The 25,516-nt window shown below is 29.0% G+C and overlaps 2 protein-coding genes across 6 annotated transcripts; one reads left to right on the forward strand and one right to left on the reverse strand.

Annotated features, from left to right (window-relative positions):
- Positions 1-1,266: 1,266 nt before the first annotated feature.
- Positions 1,267-5,137, reverse strand: LOC137827719 (transmembrane ascorbate ferrireductase 1). The gene is made up of 4 exons (XM_068634001.1): positions 4,861-5,137; positions 2,383-2,431; positions 2,082-2,281; positions 1,267-1,870 (listed from the first exon to the last, which is right to left on the reverse strand). The coding sequence occupies exons 1-4, from the start codon at positions 5,002-5,004 to the stop codon at positions 1,568-1,570; spliced, it is 696 nt and encodes a 231-aa protein (XP_068490102.1). The 5' UTR covers positions 5,005-5,137; the 3' UTR covers positions 1,267-1,567.
- A 13,122-nt stretch (positions 5,138-18,259) lies between these two features.
- Positions 18,260-25,123, forward strand: LOC137827989 (intracellular protein transport protein USO1). Of its 5 annotated transcripts, XM_068634378.1 has the most exons (11): positions 18,260-18,546; positions 19,201-19,316; positions 20,388-20,428; positions 20,524-20,696; positions 20,943-21,143; positions 21,233-21,355; positions 21,543-21,580; positions 21,690-21,792; positions 21,961-23,925; positions 24,318-24,397; positions 24,553-25,123. In XM_068634378.1, the coding sequence occupies exons 4-11, from the start codon at positions 20,628-20,630 to the stop codon at positions 24,746-24,748; spliced, it is 2,775 nt and encodes a 924-aa protein (XP_068490479.1). In that variant the 5' UTR covers positions 18,260-18,546; positions 19,201-19,316; positions 20,388-20,428; positions 20,524-20,627; the 3' UTR covers positions 24,749-25,123. The 5 variants fall into 5 exon arrangements, with proteins under 5 accessions (XP_068490479.1, XP_068490477.1, XP_068490481.1 ...); XM_068634376.1 differs by having other exon boundaries at positions 20,388-20,696; XM_068634380.1 differs by lacking the exons at positions 18,260-18,546; positions 19,201-19,316 and adding an exon at positions 20,010-20,113.
- Positions 25,124-25,516: the final 393 nt, after the last annotated feature.

The raw sequence follows: 25,516 nt of genomic DNA on the forward strand, positions 1-25,516 counted from the left end.
GCTCTGCCGCACCACCACCAGCTTTATCGCACCACCGCCAACTCTGTCGCACCACCACAAAGCACTCAACCGTCGCGTCACTGCACCTCTCGACAGAGCCACCGCGCAACCAAAATTCTAAAATTCCACAGTTTACTATTATTATTTTTTAGTATTATTTAGGTATTGAGGTTTTAGTTCTCATACTTACACTTATACATTTAGTCCTAGTATAAATTATAGATTTATCAAACCATTATGATTATATTACATTCAAAAATTTATTACTCATACATTACATTACATAATGTTATGTGTGTTCTAACATAAAATCTTATTATTTTAGTGTTTATTCTAGATATAACTTATTGAGTGGGAGGAGAAGTGCAAGTGCAAATGAAAATACAAAGAAACTCACTTGGATGCACCTTAAGGTAACTACGTATAACAATTTAGGATGACATAAAACCTTTTTATATATATGTATAACAATTTAAGGTGACATAAAACCTTTTTATATATTTATAGAACTTTTTGTAAACTTTTATATTTAAATTAGGATATTACATGCATTACTGTTCTAGAATTTTTATATTTTATGCAGGATTGGAGCATTATATAATAATAAAAACTTAAAAAAATACACTTATAACGACGATTTCCAACTAAAACCGTCTTTAAAAAACATTTATAACGATGATTCTATTGGAAAACCGTCGTTATAAGTATATATTTTTAAAAAAAATTATTGTTATTTAACATAATAACGATAATTTTTAACACGTATCGTTAATGTGGTTTTATAACAACGGTTATAAACAATTGATTTATAACGACACTCAAAATAATAACGGTTCAAAAATTGTCTTTATATGACTTTTTTAAAGAACTTGGGTAAAAATATATGAGACAAATTTCATATCAATCTTTGTGATCACTTCTCTGTGTTTCATATCAAGCATAAAGGCTCTTTTCCTTTATCATGTTTTGTTTTTACTAATATACTCCCTAAGAAACTGAAATCACTCATTTAAGATTTTTCTTTTTGCTTAATTTAGTTTTTCAATCTCCTATATATTCACTTAATCCACATACTGTTCTTAAAAATTCTCTAAAAGCCACTTTCTATTGGTGTCTTGTCTTATCTTTTAAGGATGGTCGCTCTCCAGCCTTGTTAGTAGAAAGTATAAAAGTGAAAGTAAATTATGTACAAATTTGAAATTTCTACCTTCAATCTAGTTAACAAGAAAGTGAAAGTCAATGAAAGAAAGAGTGTTCCCAAACAAGTAGAAACTCCATTGAACAGAGACTTTATTTATTTTTCAATCCAAAAACCTAATGAAAATAAGGAATTCACGTGCAAATTTGACAAGTTTAAGTTGACAACTAAATAACCTTATGTAAACCAATGTCTGGTCACACACTTTGGGTTGATGTATTGATACTAATGATCAAATCACAAACCTTATTGTGCCTAAAAATACAAACAACAAATTGCTTCCTTCTTCCTACACCCAATACGCAACAAACTAATAGCAGACATGAGATTATTCCACAAGAATAATAAAAATATGATACAGAGAAAAGTTTATATGGCTTCATAGTCATCTGCTGCTGCTGCTGCAGGGGCATCAGCTAAAGCAGATAACACAATAAAGACACCAAATAAGATTGTGACGATAGCAGTGAAGTTCACAAGCAAAGCCTCAGTACCATACTTATCCAATCCTGAGCTCTCCAGGAAAGTGAGCTTCTCTAGAAATCCAAGAGTAGCTGTTCCCACAGCCAAGACAAATACAAAGAGCCCAAACAGTGCATGCCAAGGAAGAGAGAAACGTCTAACATCTGGAGTCCCACCAGGGTAGAAAAAGATCACAAACCCATATATCCACTGCAGGTAACCAACACAGTGTTAGACAAAGTTAGTAAATAGTTGAGTTTCATTTGGACATATGCACAGTCCACATTTTTAATCCATAGATTGCCCCATAGAGTGTATGTCAGGTGCTTAAACTGAAATTATAAACTTAACCATAATCATATCCTGTCTTCAAGGTACTACATTTATAGGATAGTTTAGTCTTATATATCCAGTGGTTTACCTGAATGCCATAAAGGACAATAACCCCAATTCCAAGCCATGAATGCAAGCTGTACAGGTTGGCAATCCCACTTTCATTGTGATACTTGAAGGCAGTATAAATTCCAATTATTCCAAGTACTAACGCAGCTCCGTGAAGACCAAGGTGTACCAATTTCTTCACTTCCTTCTTCAGGGGAAGAGATTTGTAACTTATAATAGCTGAATTCATTTTCCGAATGAGAAAATCAGAGAACAAATTAGTAGGTCAATCAAATGGAATTGATTAATGAAGCAGTTCCTTGTGAAAGTATTTTGATTACCTTCACCTCCATGAACTATGAGGCCAAAAACTATAAGAAATGGATGAATCTGTATAAAGGAAAAATATACGTAAGATATACTGACTTCCTAAAAGTAATAGCAGAATTCAGCAACAAATACTCCATACATCAACCAACTTGTATAACAAAATCTTCTACAGACATTTCTTTGACCTCTTGATGCATAATTCAGATTCAAAGGATTAAACAAATCTATTTTTGTCTCTTCCAAAGTTAAAATTCAAAGGATTCCATCTCAGAGTATCATGATCTTTTCTAATTACAGACGCATGCAAATGTAAAGGAGCGTACTGATAAGTATATACATGCAAATGGCATACCCAAATATTTAATCATAGAAGTAAGACACTCCAAAATTCAAAACTCTTGACCAAGAAAATAGAGAAGCAGCCACAAAAGTAGCACGTGGCAGCTAATTTATTTCTCACTCCAGTCCAAAACAGATAAGCATGTATGCCCATGTGCTTCCCACAAGTAGAATTCCGAATCCACCAATATATTATTATATTATTATAATATGCTGTCAAGTACTGTGGTGTCAAAGAAATCTTTTCCTCAATTATTAGATTCAAAATGAGTAGTAAGTAGAAGACATGGTCAATAATTAATCAACAAATACTAAAATAACAAATAATAATAGATCTTAAGACCCAAAAAGTTCACTTTTTAGTATAAAGAAAGTGCAGGTAAAGTTTCCCAAACACACTTGGGTTCCATTTTTTTTTATTCACATAAATGAGTACGTTTTGATACTGAAAGATTACCTCAATTCAGGCTCTGTTGAACTTGAGAGTTCAACTTTCTTAGTACTTGGATATATTTGCAATAGTTATTAAAAAATAACTTTCTTAATTCAACCTTATAAATCTTAATTTCCTTATCCATAATGGATGGATGTGGGATGTCGAACAAAACTCAACTTATAAATCTTAATAGTAAATTTCCAACAAAAACAATACACAATACTAAAACTAGAAACTTTGTCATAATTAACTGCACATTCCCTCTCAAATAAACATAAGAGAAAAAGCTAAATTAGGCCAACTTCTTTAGCCATCATTTGGTTAGCCATTAAAACATATTTTAGCTTATTTAATTTATGAGATAACCAAGAGATCTGGTACTGAATATTTTATTTCCTTTTCTAAGCACAGGAATCTGGCACTATGAATACTTTAATTATAAAAATAATATCTGACATTTAATTTTATCACAACTAGCAGCATCCTCATACAGATATTATATGTATACATATCACACGAGGATCATAGGCGTAAGAAAAGTCTAATCAGTAGAATTAGTTATAAATTAATCATATCAAAAGCAGTGTTTGTGAGCTTGAGATAAAAATTAATTTAATGTATCAAGCATTCAAAATTAATATGAATGTGCTCTAAAAAACAGTACGAACATATTGGATTAACATTCATTTATGATTATCATTCAAACAAACACAAACTGTAGCATAAAAAAAAACCCCACACAAGCTGTCCTTTCAATCCAATTTCTTCTTTGATTTCAAACTACATAGCTTTTTTGCTGTTTTTCTTTATGACAGCTAACTCGATCATCTTCTCTCAAGTTTACTAAATTAATAATATGCTAACTCCATTTTTTTAGCCGTAGATATATAACGCCCTCTAGGGGCTTCAGGACACAATAAATTTGCTTAATTATATTTTCACTATCCAACATTTGAAAAATTGGTTATTACATTGAAAGTGTTAATATAATTAAGTTTTAAATTCATTGTAAATTTAGATATTTTTAATTAAGTTATATTAGCCCCTTATTGTGTATTTATCTTTGTGTTAAAATATTGTAAAGTTGTGTAATTAATATAAGATAATATCCCCTTCATTTTAAGACTACAAGTGGTTTTTATGGATTTTATAATAATCTCTTGTTATCCACCATGTTTGTTTTCAAAACAATAAAAAAATATCCATATTTTTATAGTAAGTGTACTATCTTTCTATATTGATCATAAGACTTTACATTTATCAGTACATACTCACAAGTAAATAAAATGACAGTGAAAAATTAAATAACAGAAACTTAATTAAATAACAGTGAAAAATTAAATAACAGAAACTAAATTTAAAAATATAATTTAACTACTAATCAAATAAAAAAATAAAAACTCAACTGAAAATAGTAATAATAATGGGACAATGGATGATTCTTCTCTGAAAACTGCTAGTAATCTCTTAAAGGAAAACAGTGAAATAAGTGTGGGTACATTCATGTCAAATAATTCTGGTTTTAAGCCCCCCTCTTAGTGCCAAAGTTTTACTTTGAAATTTGAGAAAGTATTTATTGTTTAATTAAGAAGATGGAAACATATTTATCTAAATTAAGAACACAAAACAGATAAGCTTTAAAAGGATAGAAATGATTATCCTTTGAAAAGGAATGAAAGACCTAAAAATGGAGAAAGAGAGGGTAGAAGCATACATTGAAGATGAGTTGCTTGTTGTCTGCATCCCAAGCCAAGCCTCCCCTGAAATTGACGACCCAAACCAGTACGAGGATGGTGGCAACAACACCCAAAACGTGACTCACGATTGTCAAGGGAAAAGCTGGTACACCTAATCCCATCTTCTCTTCTCTTCTCTTTTCTCTGCTTTCTCTTCAATGGAAGTTCAAACAAACTCTGTGTGTGGAACACAAACAAACTGCAATCAATATAAGAAGATATCAGGAGCGTCCACCCTATTTGACCTTCTCATGCGCCCCTCTAGATCTTTTACACTATCCGCTAGATCTTTGCCATCTGTCACCATCTCTTTCCTCATTTTTCAAATCTTAACTTCCATTTCTTTTTTAGGAAATTCGCTAATCTTAAATAATACTCATAATTTTAAATACTTTTATCATCTTTAAATAAAAATCTATTTTTTTAATATAGTTCTAATAAATTTATATTCATTTTTTAGTTTATTTAAAATATTGAAGTTTTAAAACATAAAAAGTTAAATAATTTTTTGTAAAATATACCTCTCCTAAAATAAAATAAAGATGTAAATACCACTTTATGATATGATTATCAATTTTAAAATTAAAAAAAAAACATGAGCGTGATTTAATTTAATTTTATGAAAAGGAAATTTCACATTTTTGGTGGTATTTATTTTACAAACCATATAATTATATTTTTTTATTTCTCAACGATATTAAAAACTTACATTTATACACATAAATATTATTTATTTAATTTAACCTCTTTTATTGTAATTTTTTCCAGTTAAATTATAGTTTTGATATCTTTTTAATTTTTAATCTATAGTTTTGGTTTCTCTATTTTTTTATACGGTTTTGGTTTTTTAAATATATAAACTAAAATGACAAAATAAAAAAAATTGGGAATAAAAGTTAAAAAAAAAGAGCAAATTGTATAGTAGCTCGTTTAGCCGCCCCGATCCTGCACACGTCTCAAATCAATCAACATATGTCCCAACTTTTCTTATTATTCAATTTATCAGTCACACTGTATAATTTTATATATACATTTTTCTTTCTTCTTTCATTTTCATAGAATATAAAATTTATAAATTTTTAATGTTTATACTTTTCACATTGCTTTTTTTTTTTTCTAAACCAAACAGAGATTAGTTTGTAAGATTGTTTTTACTTATTCTTGAGTTATTATTTATAAATTAAAACATGAATATTGTTATGATTTGTTTGATAGTTTAGAGTTAAAAGTAAAAGATAAATTAAACATATATTTAATAATTTCACATTTTATAAGTAAAAGTTAAATGTAATTTAAATACTTTTTTAATTTTCTAAGACTTCTTTTTAAAAATAAAATTTCAAGTTTGAAAAAATATCTCAAATACAAATACAATTATTAGTATATTATATTGTTAGAGTAAACTATTATAAAATATTTCCGTATTCGAGCCTAACCATTATAAAAAAATATTAATATCAAAGTATATTAATATAAGTTAAATCATATAAAAAAATTAAATAAAACATTTTTAATGACAAAAATATTGATCTAAGCCTAATAGTCTAATAGTAAATGAGTTCATTAAATTTATATAAACAAATATAATAATAAAATAAATGCACGTTTTTGTTGTTATGGTATTTATTGTATCAGTTACCAGACACTTAAAATCCATAAAGAAAATCATGATTGAGTATTTATTCCACCAATAAAAAAAAATTATACAATAACATAGAGTGTAATTGATTCTAAATAGATGTAATGATTAATATAATGTGATTGATTTAAAATATCTTTTAATGGAAAGTAATAATTTTTAAAAGTGGGAAACTAAGGCTAAATTTTTAAACCAAAACTGTATGTAAGCTAATTTAGAATAAAAGTATTTTCTTATTAATCTTCTTGTAAAGTTTTTAAATATTTTCTGGAAAATTTAAAAAATAAATAGTTTTAATATCTCAAGATTTCTAAAATGATTTATGTTTTTTTTTTATATCTTTTAGGTAGGAAAGGTAATAAAAAGTGAGTTGTAAGAAAAACTAAAATTACTCTAAATTTTATATACCTACTTTAGTTTAGAATTATTAGTGGCTCGAACTCCAATGATTCTGTTGTCAAAAAGTGAAAGCAATAACTATTATGTTATTTTATCTTCGCTAATTATTTATTATCCTTTTCACTATTCAGTCATGTTCAATGAAACACTGATTTACACCACTTTTTTTTTGTACTTTTATTCTTCCTGTACATTTTTAACAATGAAATTAAATTTAAATTAATTAATTTTGTAAACTGATTTTAAAGTTATTTGATTTATATTTAAATGTTTTTCTAGAAATAAGTTATCGCAGAATTTTAATATAACATCCTATTACACACTAGTCAAAACAAATATTTATGTTTCTATATAAATTTTTATGACGATTTTAATAACGATATTGAATCAAATTATAAAAACTCTGCACTTGCTATTGCTATGTTGGTTAAAAAAATGATATAGTAAGTGGACTTACATGACTATTGTCTATAAATGGTCATAAAATGGATAAAATACTTGTCATAATATATTCAAACAAAATTTGTTATGACTGGTATTTTTACAATCTTCATAGAAAATACGACTTACTATGATGATTCTCATCAGAACCGTCATAGTAAGTGGTTTTCTATATCAAATATTCATACATCCGTCATAGTAAATGAGACTTTTTATGTTATCTATCACAATAATCATCATAGTAAATTTGTTTTAAAAAAATGATTGTTTTATCAATTTTTCAGTATTCATTAATAACAATCATCTGCATATAAATTTCAGACAAACTTATTCATTGATCGATTTTCCTCCATTCATTAATAATAATCATTTGCATATTAATATTATCCAGACAATTGCATACAATTTTCAGACAAACCCATCTATTGATCAATTTTCTTTCATTCATTAATAATAATCACCTACATATCAATGTTATTTATACAATTTACAGAAAAACTCATTCATTAATAACAATCACTTGCATATCTATGTAATCCATACAAACCCATTCATTGATTAATTTTCTTCCATTCATTACCTGCATATCAATGTTATCTAGACAATTGCATACAATTTCCATACAAACTTAATCATTTATCAATTTTACTCCATTCATTAATAAGAATCACTTGCATATCAATGTTATTTAGACAACTGCATATAATTTACAGACAAATTCATTGATCAAATTTCTCCGTTCATTAATAATAATCACCTGCATTTCAGTGTTTCCAGACAATTGCATACAATTACCGATGCAAGTAAGGTGCTAAATACACTTCTTTGCTTGCATTTTGAAATGTTTCTATTAAGTATGTTTGCACTTCACTCACTTTATTTCCTATACTCTGAATGGCAACTGGGTCAAGAAATTCATAAATATAAGCATTATTTTTCTCAATGCAAAGGTGATGTAAATACCTTAAACATTGGAAAAATAATGTTAGAGTAAAATATGAATATATTAAACTATTTTAAACGTTAATGAAAGTATATTTACAACAACCGAAGTTGTAGAAACGATATAGATAATTCATTAATATCAGTAACAATCTCACAAATATCCTTATGACATATAAAAAAATTATAAATGTTAGCTTAAAAGCTTTTGTTATCTGCTCGTCAGCCATTCGATCGTTAACATCGTTGTTCATTATGGGTACAATTGTTGTTTGTCGCAGCTTGTTGTTGAAGATTGAATACTATCGAACCCCACGGTGGATGCCAATTGTACCTGTATATGCTGAAGGCCCCAGATAGTACATGTGGTTTAACGAGGAATTGTTGACGTGACGGTGATCTCCCAATGTCTTTAAGCCTATTTCCTCCATAATTGATGCTCGGTCGGTCGGAAGGGGTACCTACGATTGCACTTCGACGCTAAAGTCAATGTTTAGTTTTAGTATATTCTAGTGAATGGAAAAACGTACCTTACTACTTCACAAAAGGTTATGTTTATAGTGTTTGGTTCATGGGGCTGGATCCTTGTGGGTTGGATCAGTTGTTAAGTGACGTGCATGGCAGTTTTCTCATATTTAGGGTGTATCTTTCGGTTTATTCTATTATATTAAAGATATTTTCATATATTTCGGAATGTGGGTTGACTCATTAAAAGTCATTATGTTGTTGTTGTGTATTTATTTACTATGTTCTTTTATGTTGTTTGACTCGAATGTCCGGTTACCTAGGTTGAGATAGACTCGTTTGGTATCTATTGGTATATTTTTTTTACAACTTAATTATGTTAATCTACCTTCTTAAATGATATTTTGATATGAATTCTCAACCGTGCTCGATTATAATTCTCAAATTATTTTCTCAAATTATTTTCAATCTTTGGTGATAGTATCGGCCATGTAAAGTACAATATCGATTTTTTTTTATCATAAAATTAGAATATAATCTACATATTAAGAATGTTTTGATTCTCAATTTAAATATATTATAACAAATACCTATTCGTATAAAATGAACATGTTTAATAATTAAAAAGAACTAAGTTTTCAAACAATGATTTTAAATTAGTCCGGTCCATCTCTAATTTTTATTTTCTTCCAACCTAACCGGTAAATGTGAACTATCTTTTAAAAATATTAAATTACCAACAAACAATTAAATTTGATACAAAAAAAATGTATTAGAAAACTTCTAACAGTGACATTTATGATTAAAAAATCTTTTTAAAAATTAATCTCAAAATAAATAAATTATTCTATAAATAATAATAGTTAAAGTGACATGAACGTGGGATAAAAGGAATTTGTTTATTAATGTGGTTGATGTGGCAAGTAGCTTCGATGAACTTGGACATTTATTGGCAACTATATATAATACAACTCATCTTCCTCAATCAGTATCCATCAAGCTCTATGTTCAAAATATATAAAAAAATAAAATAATATATATATATATATATAAACTTTGCGGAAAAAAATGTTCAAAATATAAATTAATAAAAAAAAACTAAACACACATTTTTAAAAATCATTAAAAGACTTTTTTATTATTATTTATGATTATTAAAAATGTACAACTTTGTAAACCACTTCTCATATAATTACCTTTTTAGTGTTTTTATTTTTACTTTTATATATATATATATTTAAATATAAATTCATGTGTATTTATATGTATGTGAGATATTTTATTGAATTTTAAGAGATTAAAAAACTTTTCTATATTCAAAATTGTTTATGATAAATGTTTTAAAGAAGAGAATTAATCTCTACACTCTCCTACCAGTTAAATGACTACAAATAAAATAAAATCAACGTATCAATCTTTCAATTTTCCTCACAGTTAAGTGAGAACAAATAAAATAAAATTTTAAAATTAAAAAAATGCTTATTTAATAAAGAAAAATATCAGATTAAAACAAAAAAATAATCGATCTCTCTATTCCCCTATCAGTTAAGTGAAAATAAATAAAATAAATTTTTAAAATTTAAAAGCTTCTTTATTAACTTCTAAAATTATAAAATGTCCAAATAACTAAAATAAATTAATAAAACAAAATATTAAGCAATGATAAAATAGAAAAACAATTTAAAGCAATTAAAGTAGAAAATCTCTTTATATATGTATAAATATAAATGTAAATATACAATAAATATTCTCAACCTTAATATCTTTTATTTAACACGAAGACCAAAATAAACATATCAAAATTCGACAACGACTATAAGTTTGGAAAAATCCCATTTATGACCACATAATTAATTTGTTCTCCTTTGACGACTAGGGATACCTTTTATATTCTTTTTGCTTCAAAAAACTTTATTAATGATAACACGATTTTATTGATGAAAAATAATGCTTATTTTTTAAAGTGATATGAAGTAAATTTTAATTTAAACAAGTTTAAATTATTTTACCATATATTTTTAAAATCATAGATTAACAGTTAATTTAATCTAATAATTTTTTTAGTTGTTGTATTTCTATTTAAAAATATAATACAGAAATTCAATTTTATTTGTTGCGAATAATTCAATAATGATTAAGGTGTGAGTATTATGTTATTTATGAAATATTTTATATTTGTGATGAATTAAGTTATTCAATGCCCTATCAAACTTGAAGACGTTTAAGAATTTTCAATATCTACTATGCGAAAATGGAACATATTTTATGGGCCATTGTGCAAACTTATTTTGAAATTTTAGATGTATTGAATTTTATGACCCGACGAACAAATTAGGGTTTTGCTATTGACCCAATAATAAAACCTAACAAGCAAATTAGGCTTTCGCTTTTCCTCAGTACTCTGCAATTTTGACCTACATTTTTTCTTCCAATTATTTAATTAAAAAACTTGGATAAAGAAGAATATTCCCTTCTGCTTCAGAAGGGTTAATCTGAATTGAAAGTTTAATATTTCATATTCTAAGCTTAAAAAGAGTACAAAGACTAAAAAATATGTTTCTAATCACTAAAAAAATTATTAAATAAAAAATATTTTTTAAAAATAATAATTAATTATTATTTAATTAAATTAAATATTATTTTATAAACTAAAAAAAACTATTGATATTTAAAATAATTTTTATTATTAATAAAATTGTATAAAATGATTTTTAAATTGATATTTAACCATTAACTACCCAAATTTTACTTAGTGAGAGATATCTTTACGTATAAAATTAAAATAAATGTTGACATGAAAACATTATTGGAAATAATACACCGAATAAATTATATAAACTACCACGGTTATTCATAAAATACAATTAAATAAAAAATAATTAAATAAATATTACAAGTTGATAGTGTAAGAAGATCATGAGACCCATTAACACCACAACAACCCCGTGCCCAAACTTATATGCAGAGATTGATAACTTTATTTATGACATTTCTTTTTATTATAAAAAGTTTTCATGTTAGACATTTTTATACAACTTGACATCTCAATTAGGCTGACATCTCAAATAACAACAATTATCTGCCATCACATAAAAAAAAATATTATTAAAAAAAGAAAAAAGAAAGAAAATACAAAAATATGGGAGGACTAGACCAAAACCCATATGTTAACAAAAGCGATACATAGGTAAACTATACCTATTCATAAATAATTCTAAGAACAGACTAGCTGGAAGTCTATTATACCAATGAAATGATTTTCTATGAATAAATCCTAAATTAGCCAACTTATCATCACACACATTCCCTTCACGAAAAATATGAGTAACTCTAAGCCTGATTGTCCCACAGAAATTAAAACAAGTATTCCATCGATTACGAAGCATCCACGGAACATTAGTCCTGACAGTAAACGCAGCACAAACCAAGGCAGAATCACATTCAAGCCAGACATTAGTAAGTCCCATTTTTTTGAGCTTCCTCCATAGCATGTATAACTCCATAAAACTCAGCAAACAAAGCAGTCTGAACTTCAAGAAACGCTGAAAAAGCACCAATAAATTCTCCCATACTCCCACGAAAAATACCTCCACAGGTAGCAAGACCAAGATACCCCCTAACAGCCCCATCAATATTAATTTTAACCCAACCTGGTGAAGGAAATTCCCATCTAATAGGAAGAGGACGAAGAACTTTACCACTACGAGTCCTAATACCAAAAAACTTAATCACGTTGAAGTCCAACATATCATTCTTCATTGAAGCTTTAGACGAATTTCCCACTAGACAAGTTAAATCTTTAATTATCGAAATAGCCTTAGAAACCTCAATCTTATCCTGAAATCTAGCATAATTCCTCATACGCCATATCATCCATATAGAAAAGGTTATCACCACAAGCTTAATCAATTTAACCAAAGGACTACCATCACTCTTAATAAAAGAAAGTAGATCATCCTTATTAGAGAAATGAGAAGTAAGAAAAATTTGTCGAACCCAACTCCAAATATGCAATGCGTTAGAACATTCAAAAAATAGATATTGAATAGATTCCTCTTGCTTTTCACAAAGCATACACATAGAACATATATGCAAACCCTTATTCCGAATATGTTGATCTGTATGAAGTCGCCCATGAAAATTTTTTCAAACTACTGGAGTTTTGAAAGGCGGAATAGATGAAGACCAAATGAATTTACCCTAACCACCTGGAACTCCTGGTTCCAAGAAAAAAGTCCTAGCCGATTTAAGAGTGGAACGACCAGACTCATCTAGAATCCAATTAGGAATATCATGTTCCTCTCTAACCATGATATGATTAAAAAAATGAGGCATCTATTGTAAAGATAAGAGAATATTCTAATCACAACCTGTCCAAAATTGAGAGACTGTATCCGGAATGCTAACACCATCAGATAACCCTGCAATATTTGCTAAAGAAGTAGTATAACACCATTTATCATTCCAGAAATTAATAAAAGAACCTGTACCAACATTCCAAGAAGTATACTCAAGTATGGTAGAATAAAATTGCTTAATTCCAAGCCAGGAAGATCTATAAACCGTTTTAAACTCGTATTTTGATTTAAGAACCCTGGCTTTCAAGAGTAAAGACCAAGGTCTATTGCTATAAGCAAAGTTCCAAGCAAGCTTAAGAAGATATGCATTATTTTCATGATGAAGATTAATAATATTCAAGCCTCCATCCTCAAGAGGTGAATAAATATTTCCCCAATTAACGGTAGCAATACCTTTTTTCAGAATATTACCAGTCCAAATAAAATTCCGACATCACTGCTCAACTTGCTTAATAAGTGAAACAGGCCATTTATACATATTAAAACTATAAGCTAGAAATCCAGTAATCACCGTATTGACCAGCTGAATTCGACCCATCATGCTAAGAGATTTACCTTTCCAAGATGCTAGCTTCAATTTAACTTTATCAACCAAAGGTTGAAGAAACCGACACTTTGGAGCACCAACAAAGATAGACACTCCTAAATAATTGAAAGGCAAACAACCATGACTACAGGAAAGAATATTTTGAATTTTGGTGACAAATCTTGGAGAATTATCTATGGTGAAGAAACTACTTTTAGAGTTATTAATATATTGACCAGAAAAATCACCATATGTTTTAAGAAAAGTACTCAAATTTCTAAGAGACTTAATATCCCCCTACAAAAAATAAATGTCTTCAGCATACAAAATATGAGAGGGAGTGAGATAACCTTGCGAACTGGCCATATTTAAAATCTTCTTATCATTCACACACTTAGAGATACCTCTACTGAGAACTTCCTTTGCAAGAGAGAAAAGTAAAGGAGACAATGGATCACCTTGTCTCTACATTTTTTTTACACTTCATAAATATCAAAATTTTCATTTTACCTTTTTAATCAAAAATTTCATTTTATCTTTTTCAAAATTTGAAAGTTAATTTTTTCTTTTTAATTTATAAATTACATAATTTAAAAAATCAATTTTTTCTTAAAAAACATTTATGGATTGTACAATTCCAAAATTATTATTGACTTCTAAATTGTACAAATTAGAGTTATGTAATTTAAAAGTAAAAAATATTTCAGAACATCTAATCTTCTTTGTCGAAAAATGAAAAATGATAGTTTGACACCTTTGAAGTTGTATACAGTTTTTTATGTGATGAGTTTACAAATAAATATATAATAAATAAAATACATATAAAAAATATCACTTTACTCTTTAGATTGTGCAATTAAAAAGTTTAAAACGTTTTTCATATTATATAATTTAGAAGTTAAAAATATTTTGTTGACTGCACAATTTGAAAATTATTTTTAACATTTAGATTACACAATCAAAAAAGTTATTTTTAAAAAAACTTATAAATTACACAATTAAGATGACTTCCATTATCTTAGTTATCTTTTTCAAAAGTACTCAATGTCCAGAAGAAAATCACTATTAACATTAAGTTTCTCATCAACAACGTATAGTGAAGGGGCTGCAAATACAAAGAGAAACCATCAATTTTTTTGAATAATGATACATTGACAATTCTAAATTTTTATACAATCACATTACAACTCTCAATATAATTATTTTAATATTTTTTTTATATCATTTAATTACAAATTTACATTTTATTATATATATTTATTTTTAAACCCCTCACATAAGAGTTGTATACCACTCCAAGGATTGTCAAACTATTATTTTCCTTTTTATATTTATATGAGTGCCCAGAAGAAATAATTGGAGGTGGAGGAAGAAATATCCCTTTTCTTAAACAGTTTAAAAGCCTCAAAATTTTTTTAGAAAAAAATGGAAGGAGAGATAAAGAAAATAATGGGCCCTTGGCCCAACAAACCAATACCATCTTAACTTTGTGCTTTATGATATTTTTTTATGAGCACGAGATACGAAGTTCAAAATAACTACTCAAGATAATTAAACTAGTTAATATAGACTATTTAATATTAATAATTTGCTCTTATGTAATAAAATAAAGTTATCCACTTTAATGATGATATAATATTCTATCGGGTAAATTTTTCTTATTAAGCAACATGGTTTTACTTTTCTAATTTTCAAAATTATTTTAAAAACTCTTAAAGTAATTTTTTTTCTAGATTTTAATTTGTGTGTAATATCAAAACAATTAATTCGAAATAATTACTATATCAGACAAAATGTTCAAATCAAGTGCACACCCCACTTCCAGATCCACTAAGATTCTCCATCTTAGTATTCATAATATTGTGATCATTTTAGAAAGAAAAAAGGTTAAAGAAGAATAATTCTTTTATGGATAATTCACGTATTTTTTATTAATTGCATTTATATGTGACAATGAAGCTTGGATGATGACAAGAAGCTAGGAACAAAATTCAGAAGGAAAGAATTTTGTGCTTTCACACTGTCAGAAAGAGACATTTCAAAGGCTTTCCTTTCAATTATGGTAATCCTAAATCTTTGGGCACATTAAAGTTTCCCATTTTCAGAAAAAAAATGAAATAATAAAACAAATAGATTCACCTTTATGTAAAGTTTGATTCTATCCTTATGCTGATTAAAATATTAATGTAGATAAAACAAGCATTTTCCTCTTAAAAGGTATTAAAAGTATATTTAATTTTAAAAATTTATTAAATAGATAAAAAAGACTTTATTTACCATATATGCTATTTTTCAGACTAATATTTCTAACTAGTATAATTGGAAAAGTTGTTATATTTGTTTTTCCTTTGAATATTTGCTCTTTAAATATTTTGAATTTCTAATACTAATTTAGGAGTGTGTATATATACTATTTAATATTTTAAAAAGTATCTAATCTCAACTCTTATACAATAAAGTAAGACCTTTATGTGAAAATGTAATGTATTTTTTATATTTAATTGATTAAAAATAATTATTCCTTTTGTTTTTCAAACTATAAATGCATAAACTATTTACTCTTAAACGCAAAATGACTTTCCTCAGATTGTTATATCATTTTTTAAATGCAGTAGTACAATCTCTTAACTTATTTTATTTATTTAAATTATATTTTATTTTTAAGCAAACATGTCCAATTATTATAAGTAGAATAGTGTTAAAATAGGCCTTATTTACTTGTTTTCGATGGATACTTTTCCTATTCAGAACAACTGTTTTTTCTTTTAAGTTCTAATACTAATTTATATATATACATTAATTTTAATATTTTTAAAGTAATTAATATTAGTCATATATTAATTTAATACAATTTAACTTGTATGGTAGTGAAGACATATGATATATTATGCATAAATGAAACAAAAACAAAATAAATATTGATATTGCTTTTATGTCGGTGCAATAAGACAATTGCAGGTGATAACTACAATGGTGAGAGGAACAACTATTATAACATTGAAATGGTAATAATAATAATAATAATAATAATAATAATAATAATAATAATAATAATAATAATAGTAATAATAATAAAGTAACAGTAATAACAAAGATGGTTAAAATGGTAACAAAGTCTTAATTATTGTTACCAGTATGATAAATTCAATAATCACAACAACAATAAATTAAAAATTATTAAAATAAAAAGTATTGACTAAATTATATAAAATTATATTTTATTCATATTTTTTAATTAATATCTTAAAAATTAAACAATTATTATTTATTTTAATGTTCTAATAAATAATACAATTGAATTATAAACATGAATAAGATAATATGTTAAGTAAAAAATCATGATATATATTTCCATATAACTTAATACTAAAAAAATTATGTTTTATTTGTATAGTTATTTTTGAAATTATAAATAAATTTTATAATTTTTGTAAAATTAATATTACAGTGTAAATATTTTTATTTTAAAATATAAATAATATTTTTATATTTTAATTATCATAATTTAAATTTATGTGTAGAGATGTTATATATGGAGAGGGGGGTAAGAGAGTTTATTATTATTATGTTAAACTTAACTTTGCCAGTAAGATAAGAATATACATTAGAACAAATCCTCTGTGACTTATCTACTAACTAATTATGACTTTTCAATATAAAAATAGACTTTTTTTTTATAAATTGTAACTAATTTAATTTAATATTTATAAAATAATTAATGTAAAATTTAATATTTATAAAATAATTAATATAATTTAATATTTTAAAATAAATGTCCCCGTTTAATATTTTAAAATAATTAATGTCATTTAGTATTCTCAAAGTAAATGTCACCATTTAATATTTTAAAATAATTAATGTCATTTAATATTTTAACAGTAAGTATTATCATTTCTTGATATCTCTATTGAAAGGGGTTTTTATAATAAATTTAAGATATAAGTTTCATAAAACTTTTTATTAAAATATAGGAACATAGCCATTTAATTATTAATTAAAGTGTGAGTTTTGTAAAACTACAAATAGGTTTTAAAAAGTGGTGTATCAGAATATAATCCAACAAAAAGGTAAATAGTACAGATTGATTTTTCAAATACAAAAATAACCAAAAACTGTCTATAAATTGAAAAAAAAAATTCCAATGAATAATACTTGAATCAGATGTTGTTATATTTTTCTTAACAATTTTAATTTAATATCACAGGAATTATTTATATCAAAAGTATTAATTAAATAACACTTTTTAAAATTATTTTAGAAAATCCTTTAACATTTTAAATCAATAATCCCTTTAATTAATTTTTTGTTCTGATTAGAAAAATTATTTACTTATTATAACTGGAATAGTTTTTATAGTAGCCGAGTTTATTTACTTTCTTTTTCCAATTTTTCCTCTTTAAAACACATTTTTTAAAATTATGCACTAATTATTAAATATTATTTAGTAATTGTTTAAAAACCTTTAAAATTTTAATCCAATACATTTCTTCAATTATTTTTTCAGGTGTCCAAAGAAAAATTGAATAAAAGAATATTATATATGCTCCTGAAGTAAAACTTGATCAAACTGCTAACAATACACAGCTATGTCATTTACATAGTCTTGTAGCTGGCAAACATAAATGCCACCATTACACTGAAGATTTTTCTACCTATAAAAAAAAGCTGAAGATTCCCACATTGAATAGCATTACTTCATCAAATCTCAAAAGACTTTTGATTCTGATATTGGGTCTCTTGTTGCTGATTTAAGTGAAAGTGGGGCACTAATCTTTAATTCATTGTTTTGCAGCCTTTTGGTCCTGCATGACTCCATTTCCATCTTTGTCTAAGCACCCAATCATTTTTCCTCACTGTGCTTGCTAATCCATGATGAGTGCTCACTTTTGAAAAGGTAATTCAACTTTTATTTGATTTTTCTGCTAAATTATTTATTATTTTGATGATGGAAGACCAAAGTCTGGGACAAGGGAGAAAAGTTGTAGCCCTCAGTGTGGTGGGAAGAAAGTGAGTTTTGTAGAGTGATGCTTTGGACAGGTAACCGAGAAAAGAAATTGAGGTTGAAGAATCAGAAGGGGTTTTCCCATTTTTTTTACAAGAAAGAAAAAGTAAGAAAGAAAGTGTCTCATGTTCTAAATTTATGGCAAATCAATGCTCTGAAGGGTTGGTTGGTTACACGTACTAACCACACTTGACAGTGATATCTGCAATGGAACACAGTCTTGGGAACACTCATGTAAGACAACATGGTTTGAAACAATTGGTTTGGTATTATGAAAGAATTCCCACCTTTTTTTAATCATGAATCAACATGTTTGTTTATATGCTACAGTGAGTAGGTATAGTTGTGACAGGATAGAAGCACTTCAATCCAAGCCTCCACACTGAATTTAGGGTGGATTATGTTCAAAACTTAACATGATTTGTTTTTTATTATTATTAAGGAGTACTTTTTCTACTGCTAATTGGAGGTGCCTCCTGCTGCAGTTACCACTGTTTATATATATATAGAAAATAAACAAACCACTCATAAACCTCACTGCTGCAGCTGCAAAATGTTGTGTTTGTATGGAGCCAAGAGGTCAATGCTGTTATTTCTCATTCTAGCTCCCAAGGTACCATTTGCTTGTAGATCACACTAGCCGTTTGCTTAGATAGTTGAAGGTAAATTATTTTATATACTTTTATTTTTTGTTTTCTGTACATACCAATTTATTTTTCAAAAAGAATGAACCCATATTTAGTTTCAGATCTTATAATGCAAGTCTCATGTGCGAGGAATCTAAATTTAAATTAAATTTAATGATTTATTTAAATTTTCTTTTCAATGATATACATCAAATAATGTGTGATTTTTTTAAGGGTTCTTCTTCTGCCTTATCGTTGACGTGTTTCTTGCTTATTATTTAACACAGATGGAGAAAATAATTTGAATACCATTAAGGATCTATTTGGTCGCCGACACTGGCATGTGCTGAATGTGTGTACACAAATGCCTAGTTTGCTTTGGGTTGTTTTATGAAATTAGTTTTTTAAATTAAATTTGTATTTTAATTCATTTGCATATTGCATCTTAGATAGATGTTGAAGAGGGTTTAACAGTTGTGGGGACCAAACCTCTTTGCATTTACAACTCATTTTTCTGAGTGAACTTTCTTCATCATGCCCTTACAGCAGAAAGGTGCTACATTAATGTCTTGGTGGGTTGTTGCTTATCAAAGACAGCACAGAAGCACATGGACACTGCTCTCCACTTTTACTTACCCCTTTGGAAAAATTAGATTTCTTGGTAAATTTGGTCAAATGAAATGTCACTCTCATTCCCATTTAAATGTTGGATTGGAACAATTACAATCTAGCTGCTCATTTCAACATCTTTTCCTAACTCCATATCTCACTCTTTTTTCTTTTTATTTTTAAATTAAGTGAAAGTTCTCTCAAACCTCCATTTCACCATAAATGTGAGTTTGACAACTAGTAACATTAGTTATTTTCTTGGAATTTTATTCTGAGCCAAATATTAATTGAAAAAAAATCAGTTTACCGTGATTAACTCTCATGCGTTTGGTCAATGTTGTCATTTCAATTTCCCCACTCTTCTGTCCTTGCAATAAAGCAAAAAGTAGACCATAATGGGATTCAGCTGTGTTCTTTTTACATTATCTTTGGTGCATGAAGACATGCTAAGAAGCTTCTAATATCAATTTTATTTTCTCTATTACTTTTTTTTGTTAGTTTTCTACAACTGCAAGTTCAGTATCTCAGGAAATCAGGAGGTACTTCACAACTCACAAGATTCTTGGCTTTCTGAACATCCTGACGCATTATTCTGGTCATTAACTGCGTTTGTCACACATAATAAATACCACAGTTTCAAATCAACACACAACATTTCCTCACCAATGAGGTGCCGCTTATAGGAGGCTTCATCTGCGTCTACAACCCTGCAACGGCCATATTTATCAGCCTGACAACATGTTCAAGTCATGGAGCAAGAAGAACAAGATCAAAGCTGTGTTCAAATTGGATTTTCAGGCAACTCAGGTGAGTGAGACATACACAAAATAAAATCCTTATTGTTTAGTTCCAACTAAATCTAGAAATAGGGTCTGGGTTAGCTGTTATTTGTAACATGTTGCAGAAGAAATTTGAAATTTGAACAGTGGTTTATTTGTTTTAGTTAGAAGAGTTTGACCGTTTGTGCAGTGAGGGGAATATCATATACGCAAAACGATTTCCAGATTCTGAAAACAGTGTTTTTGACCTTGTTCCATGTCTCCTTTTTATCAGGTGCCAAAGATGAAAAAGAATGCAATAATGGTATCTTTGGTGCCAGATGATGTTGGTAAGACAACGGTGAAACTAGAGAAAACTGCTGTGCAAGATGGGACCTGCTCGTGGGAGAATCCAATTTTTGAACCCGTTAAACTTGTCAGGGATGCAAAATCAGGAAAAATTCATGAGAAAATCTACCATTTCATTGTTTCAACCGTAAGAAGTAGTTGCAGTTTCACACTCACCGCCCTTTACTCAAGTAGGATGTTGGTTGGAAAGTCTAATCTTTGTGTGGGCTCTTGCAGGGATCTTCAAAATCTGGCTTTCTCGGAGAAGCCTCAATTGATTTTGCTGATTTTGTTGCAGAAATTGAGCCAATGACTATTTCTCTACCCCTAAAGTTTGCCAATTCAGGCATAGTTTTACACGTTAGTGCTCTTCATCTTCCTCTCTCCCTTCCTTCGTGTCTCAATAAGCACTTTCACATTATTCATCTCTTATTCTTTAGCACCTCCTAAGAATTGAATTTTTTTATAAAATTAAAAATACTTCAACATAATCAGATTACAAACGCCATTCAATTCTTAATTGCTCACTTAAGAATTGTTGAGACAGGTGACTATTCAGAACGTGGAAGGATATGCTGCTGAAAGGTGAAAATGAACCATAAAACCCCCTTTATTTAAATCATGCATCGTTCATATTTTTCTTTTTAATTCCATTCTCTCCAATGTGCTCTCAACCTTTACACCTTGATTCCAGAAATGGGGAAGATAATGGAGCTGAGGAACTTTGCAGTGATAGAAGCTTGAAACACCAGCTGAGCTATGGCAGTACGGATCATGAAAGTTATAACGTTGATGAAGTAAGGTCTTATAAGATACATTTATATGGTTAACTTAGCAATTCTATTTAACAAATTTGAAACTTTCCTAAACATAATCTTTTGAAGAGGACAAGTTATGCTAACTTTCTAAGAAATAACTCATTTACAGAAATTACAGTTACATTACTTTTTATTATTATCTTATAGAATGAACACATGACGAGGACCAGATCTGAGTATTCTGAACAAGATGCATCTAATGGCATTAGTCCTGTGCTAGCTTCATGGGAGGATCCTCATAGCTTTAGACGAAATTCAATTCCATCAAAAGGAACCGTTAAGGCCATTGCAACAGAAGCCCAAGTTCATAAGAGGTCAAACACAAACTGGTCAATGGGTTCGGCATCAGATGGAAGTTTAGGAGAATGGACTAACAGCCTGGAAGACAATCTTCCAAGAGAAAGATTACAAGAGCCTTCAAATAATGGCAATGAAAGCCTCAAGAATGAAGTTGCTTCTTTGAAGAGGCAGGCTGAAATGTCAGAAATAGAGTTACAATCACTTCGAAAGCAGATAGAAAAAGAAAGCACCAGGGGACAGAATTTGTCAAGACAAATAATCAGCCTCAGAGAGGAGAGAGATTTGCTGAAAACCAAATACGAGCAACTCAAGTCCCAGCAGAACTTCAATAATGAGACCAAATCCTCCAAAACCTTGAAGTCTGAGATTGAAGATACTAGGCTTCAGTTAGAGGCAATGAAGGAAGAGCTTGTTTATGAAAAAGAATTGAGTGCCAATCTTCAATTGCAACTGCGGAAGACACAAAACTCAAATTCTGAATTACTTTTGGCTGTGACAGACCTTGAAGCAATGCTGGAACAAAAGGACAAGGAAATATTGGATTTATCTACGAATTTAAAATCCCATAATACTACTAAGGAGCGTGGAGAGGGCATAGAATTTGACCTCTTGCGGCAAAAAATTGCAGACCAGGATGATGAAATAGACAATTACTGTAAGCAACGTGAAGAGCTAAGTGAGCAAATACAAGAACTTACTTTGGAGTATGATCTACTTAAGAAGGAAAATGTGGACATATCTTTGAGGTTAAAGCGAGATGAAGCACGCCACATCGTGTTACAAAATGAACATTCATCTTCTATAGTTACAATACAACAACTTGAATCCCAAGTAGAGAGATTAGAAGAACAACTGAAGGTGCAGGAAGATGAATTTTCAGCATCTCTGGTCTGCATCAAGGAGCTTGAAAATGAAGTAAAGTCGTTGGAGAAAGAACTGAAAATACAGGAAGAGAAATTTGAAGAAGGTCTCCATGTCATGCAATGTGCAAAAACTGAGCAGGAAGAAAGGGCCTTCCAGGCAGAAGAAGCCTTGAGAAAGACAAGACACAACAATGCTGTTGCATCTGAGCGTTTTCAGGAGGAATATAGACTGCTTTCTGTTGAAATGGTACAAAAAGTTGAGGAGAATGAAAATATGGCCATGAAAGCAGTTGCAGAGGCTGATGAGCTGCGGCACCAGAACAAACTAATAGAAGAAATGCTCCATAAGTGCAATCAAGAGCTCAGGCTTATCACAGATCAGAATGAATTGAAAATGAAAGAGCTTTTGGACCAAAGAGACTCGAAAGAAAAAATAATAGGACAGATGTCACAAGAACTAGAAGTTAAGTCTAAACAACTTGAGGAAGCGCAAAGGCACTATGATGAAAAGGATGCTTCATTTTCCAAGCAAATTCAAATGCTCAGATCTCAAATTAAAATGTTGATGGAAGATGGTGTTTTGTCTGAAAAAGTAAGGGAAGATGCGAAAATAGCTCAGAAAGGACAACCACTTATGATGTCAAATGATGGGGAGATGATACTTGGCACGCTATTGTCAGAAGTAGAAACCTTTAAGAACCAGCATATTGAAATAAAACACAGTTTGCATAGAGAACAAGTGGAGAAAGAAAGTATGAAGAAAAAGATATCTCAATTAGAAGGAGAGCTGAAGAAGAAGGAAGCGGAGTTAAGTACTATGGAAAAGAAGTACAAGAATAGCAAAGGACGAGCTGCAGTTACACATATGAATTTGACTTCAAAAGACAACGAATGTGCTGTACCTTCGGCTAAGGCACATACCAAGAAATCAAAATCCGAAATGCAAAAGGTAATTGTTCTTCTGCCAAATTTAAAATCAGAGAAGAACATAAATTTTACTGTTGCATATTAGGACTGCATACATAGTAACATCACTCCCTTAAGGTTTATGCACCCTACAGAATAAGGAGAAATAAGTAGTAGCATTAAAGTCCAGAGATCAGTACACAGTTGGGAAAGTGATATAATATGTAAGAGTTTTCTCCAGCAGTAATAACTTTTTTGGTGGCGGCGGTGGTTTTATAGCATATTGTGAACATCTCAAGTAGTCATCCTTGTAGAACACTCTCGATGTGATTATATTCCTTGCTTTTAATCCATATTTTTAAGGTGTTTGGAATTTCTTTTCATACACTAGTCCTCAGTTCTCTAGAATAACTCAGTCTGTTATATTTGTAACAGGCAAAGGATGCTTCAAGCAAGTCTGAAGGAGGAATAGTAAGCAAGTCAGCTGAGAGCAAAGTTTGTGAAGCTCCTGGAAGGTATAATCAAATTCTTTTCTCCTGAACGTAATCATGAACATTACTATCATTCTTTATCTTTGTTATATGAAGTTGCGGCCACCAATGTCAAATTTGTCATGATGCCTATCTCATCCAAGAACTAACTCCTATTATTTTGTCTCCTTCTCTGACAGCGAGGGTGATTGCCATACAAATGAATTGTTGAATGAAGTTTCGGTACTAAAGGAAAAGAACAAGACTATGGAGAGTGAGCTGAAAGACATGGAGGAAAGATATTCAGAGATTAGTCTGAAATTTGCAGAGGTAGAGGGAGAAAGACAACAGCTTGTTATGGCTCTACGCAATCTCAAGAATGGAAAGAAGAACTAAAACTTTTTTCAGGTGTGATGCCTAATAGAAATCATACATAAGTGGTGAAGGAGGCAGGCTATCATCATCACCAGAATGGAGGAACCAAATTTGATCAGTAATTGCAGTTTGCACTTAAGTTGTGACCTATATGTACATCTACTAACAGCTTTACTCATCCAAATTTTTTTTGGGCACTTGGTGCATCCAATATTCATGTCGTATGATGCGTTGGCAAGTGAGCCAGGGGCACGATGCTGTGGCCTCATATAGGCCTTGTATTGTAGCATCCAATGATTTAGCACCAGTTTGAAATTTTTGGCATCCAATGTAACATATACATAAAACCAATGATGCTCAGAAGAAATGGTTTTGATTGAGAGTATTGAGTAACAACTGTATGGTTACCTTAGTGGTTTTCAGAAGCGAATAACCTGAAGCTAAGTTTAGGAGTTCCTATTATAATGTTTTTGTTATGCAAAACTAGTGTTAGATGTCACATACAGATTATTTAGTTTTTCAGTACCATTTTTGACAATACCGAAACGTGGCTAATGAATAGTTTTGACAAAAATTTAAAAAGTAGAAAGAACTGTTTTAAAGCATGTTAGAGAAAACCAGAGGTTGGGTGGGGACAAAGAATTTTTCCAACTTTGTTGTCATCTGTTTATTCGTTTCTTCACTTTGTTTATTATTTCAATATAAAGTTCCATAAAACTAATCTTGAAGATTCACACCATGGATTGTAGCCTCATTTCTCACATCCAAAGTTTTGTAGCGTCCAATAAT

This window comes from Phaseolus vulgaris, chromosome 7 (assembly GCF_000499845.2).
Source record: "Phaseolus vulgaris cultivar G19833 chromosome 7, P. vulgaris v2.0, whole genome shotgun sequence".
NCBI lineage: Eukaryota > Viridiplantae > Streptophyta > Magnoliopsida > Fabales > Fabaceae > Phaseolus > Phaseolus vulgaris.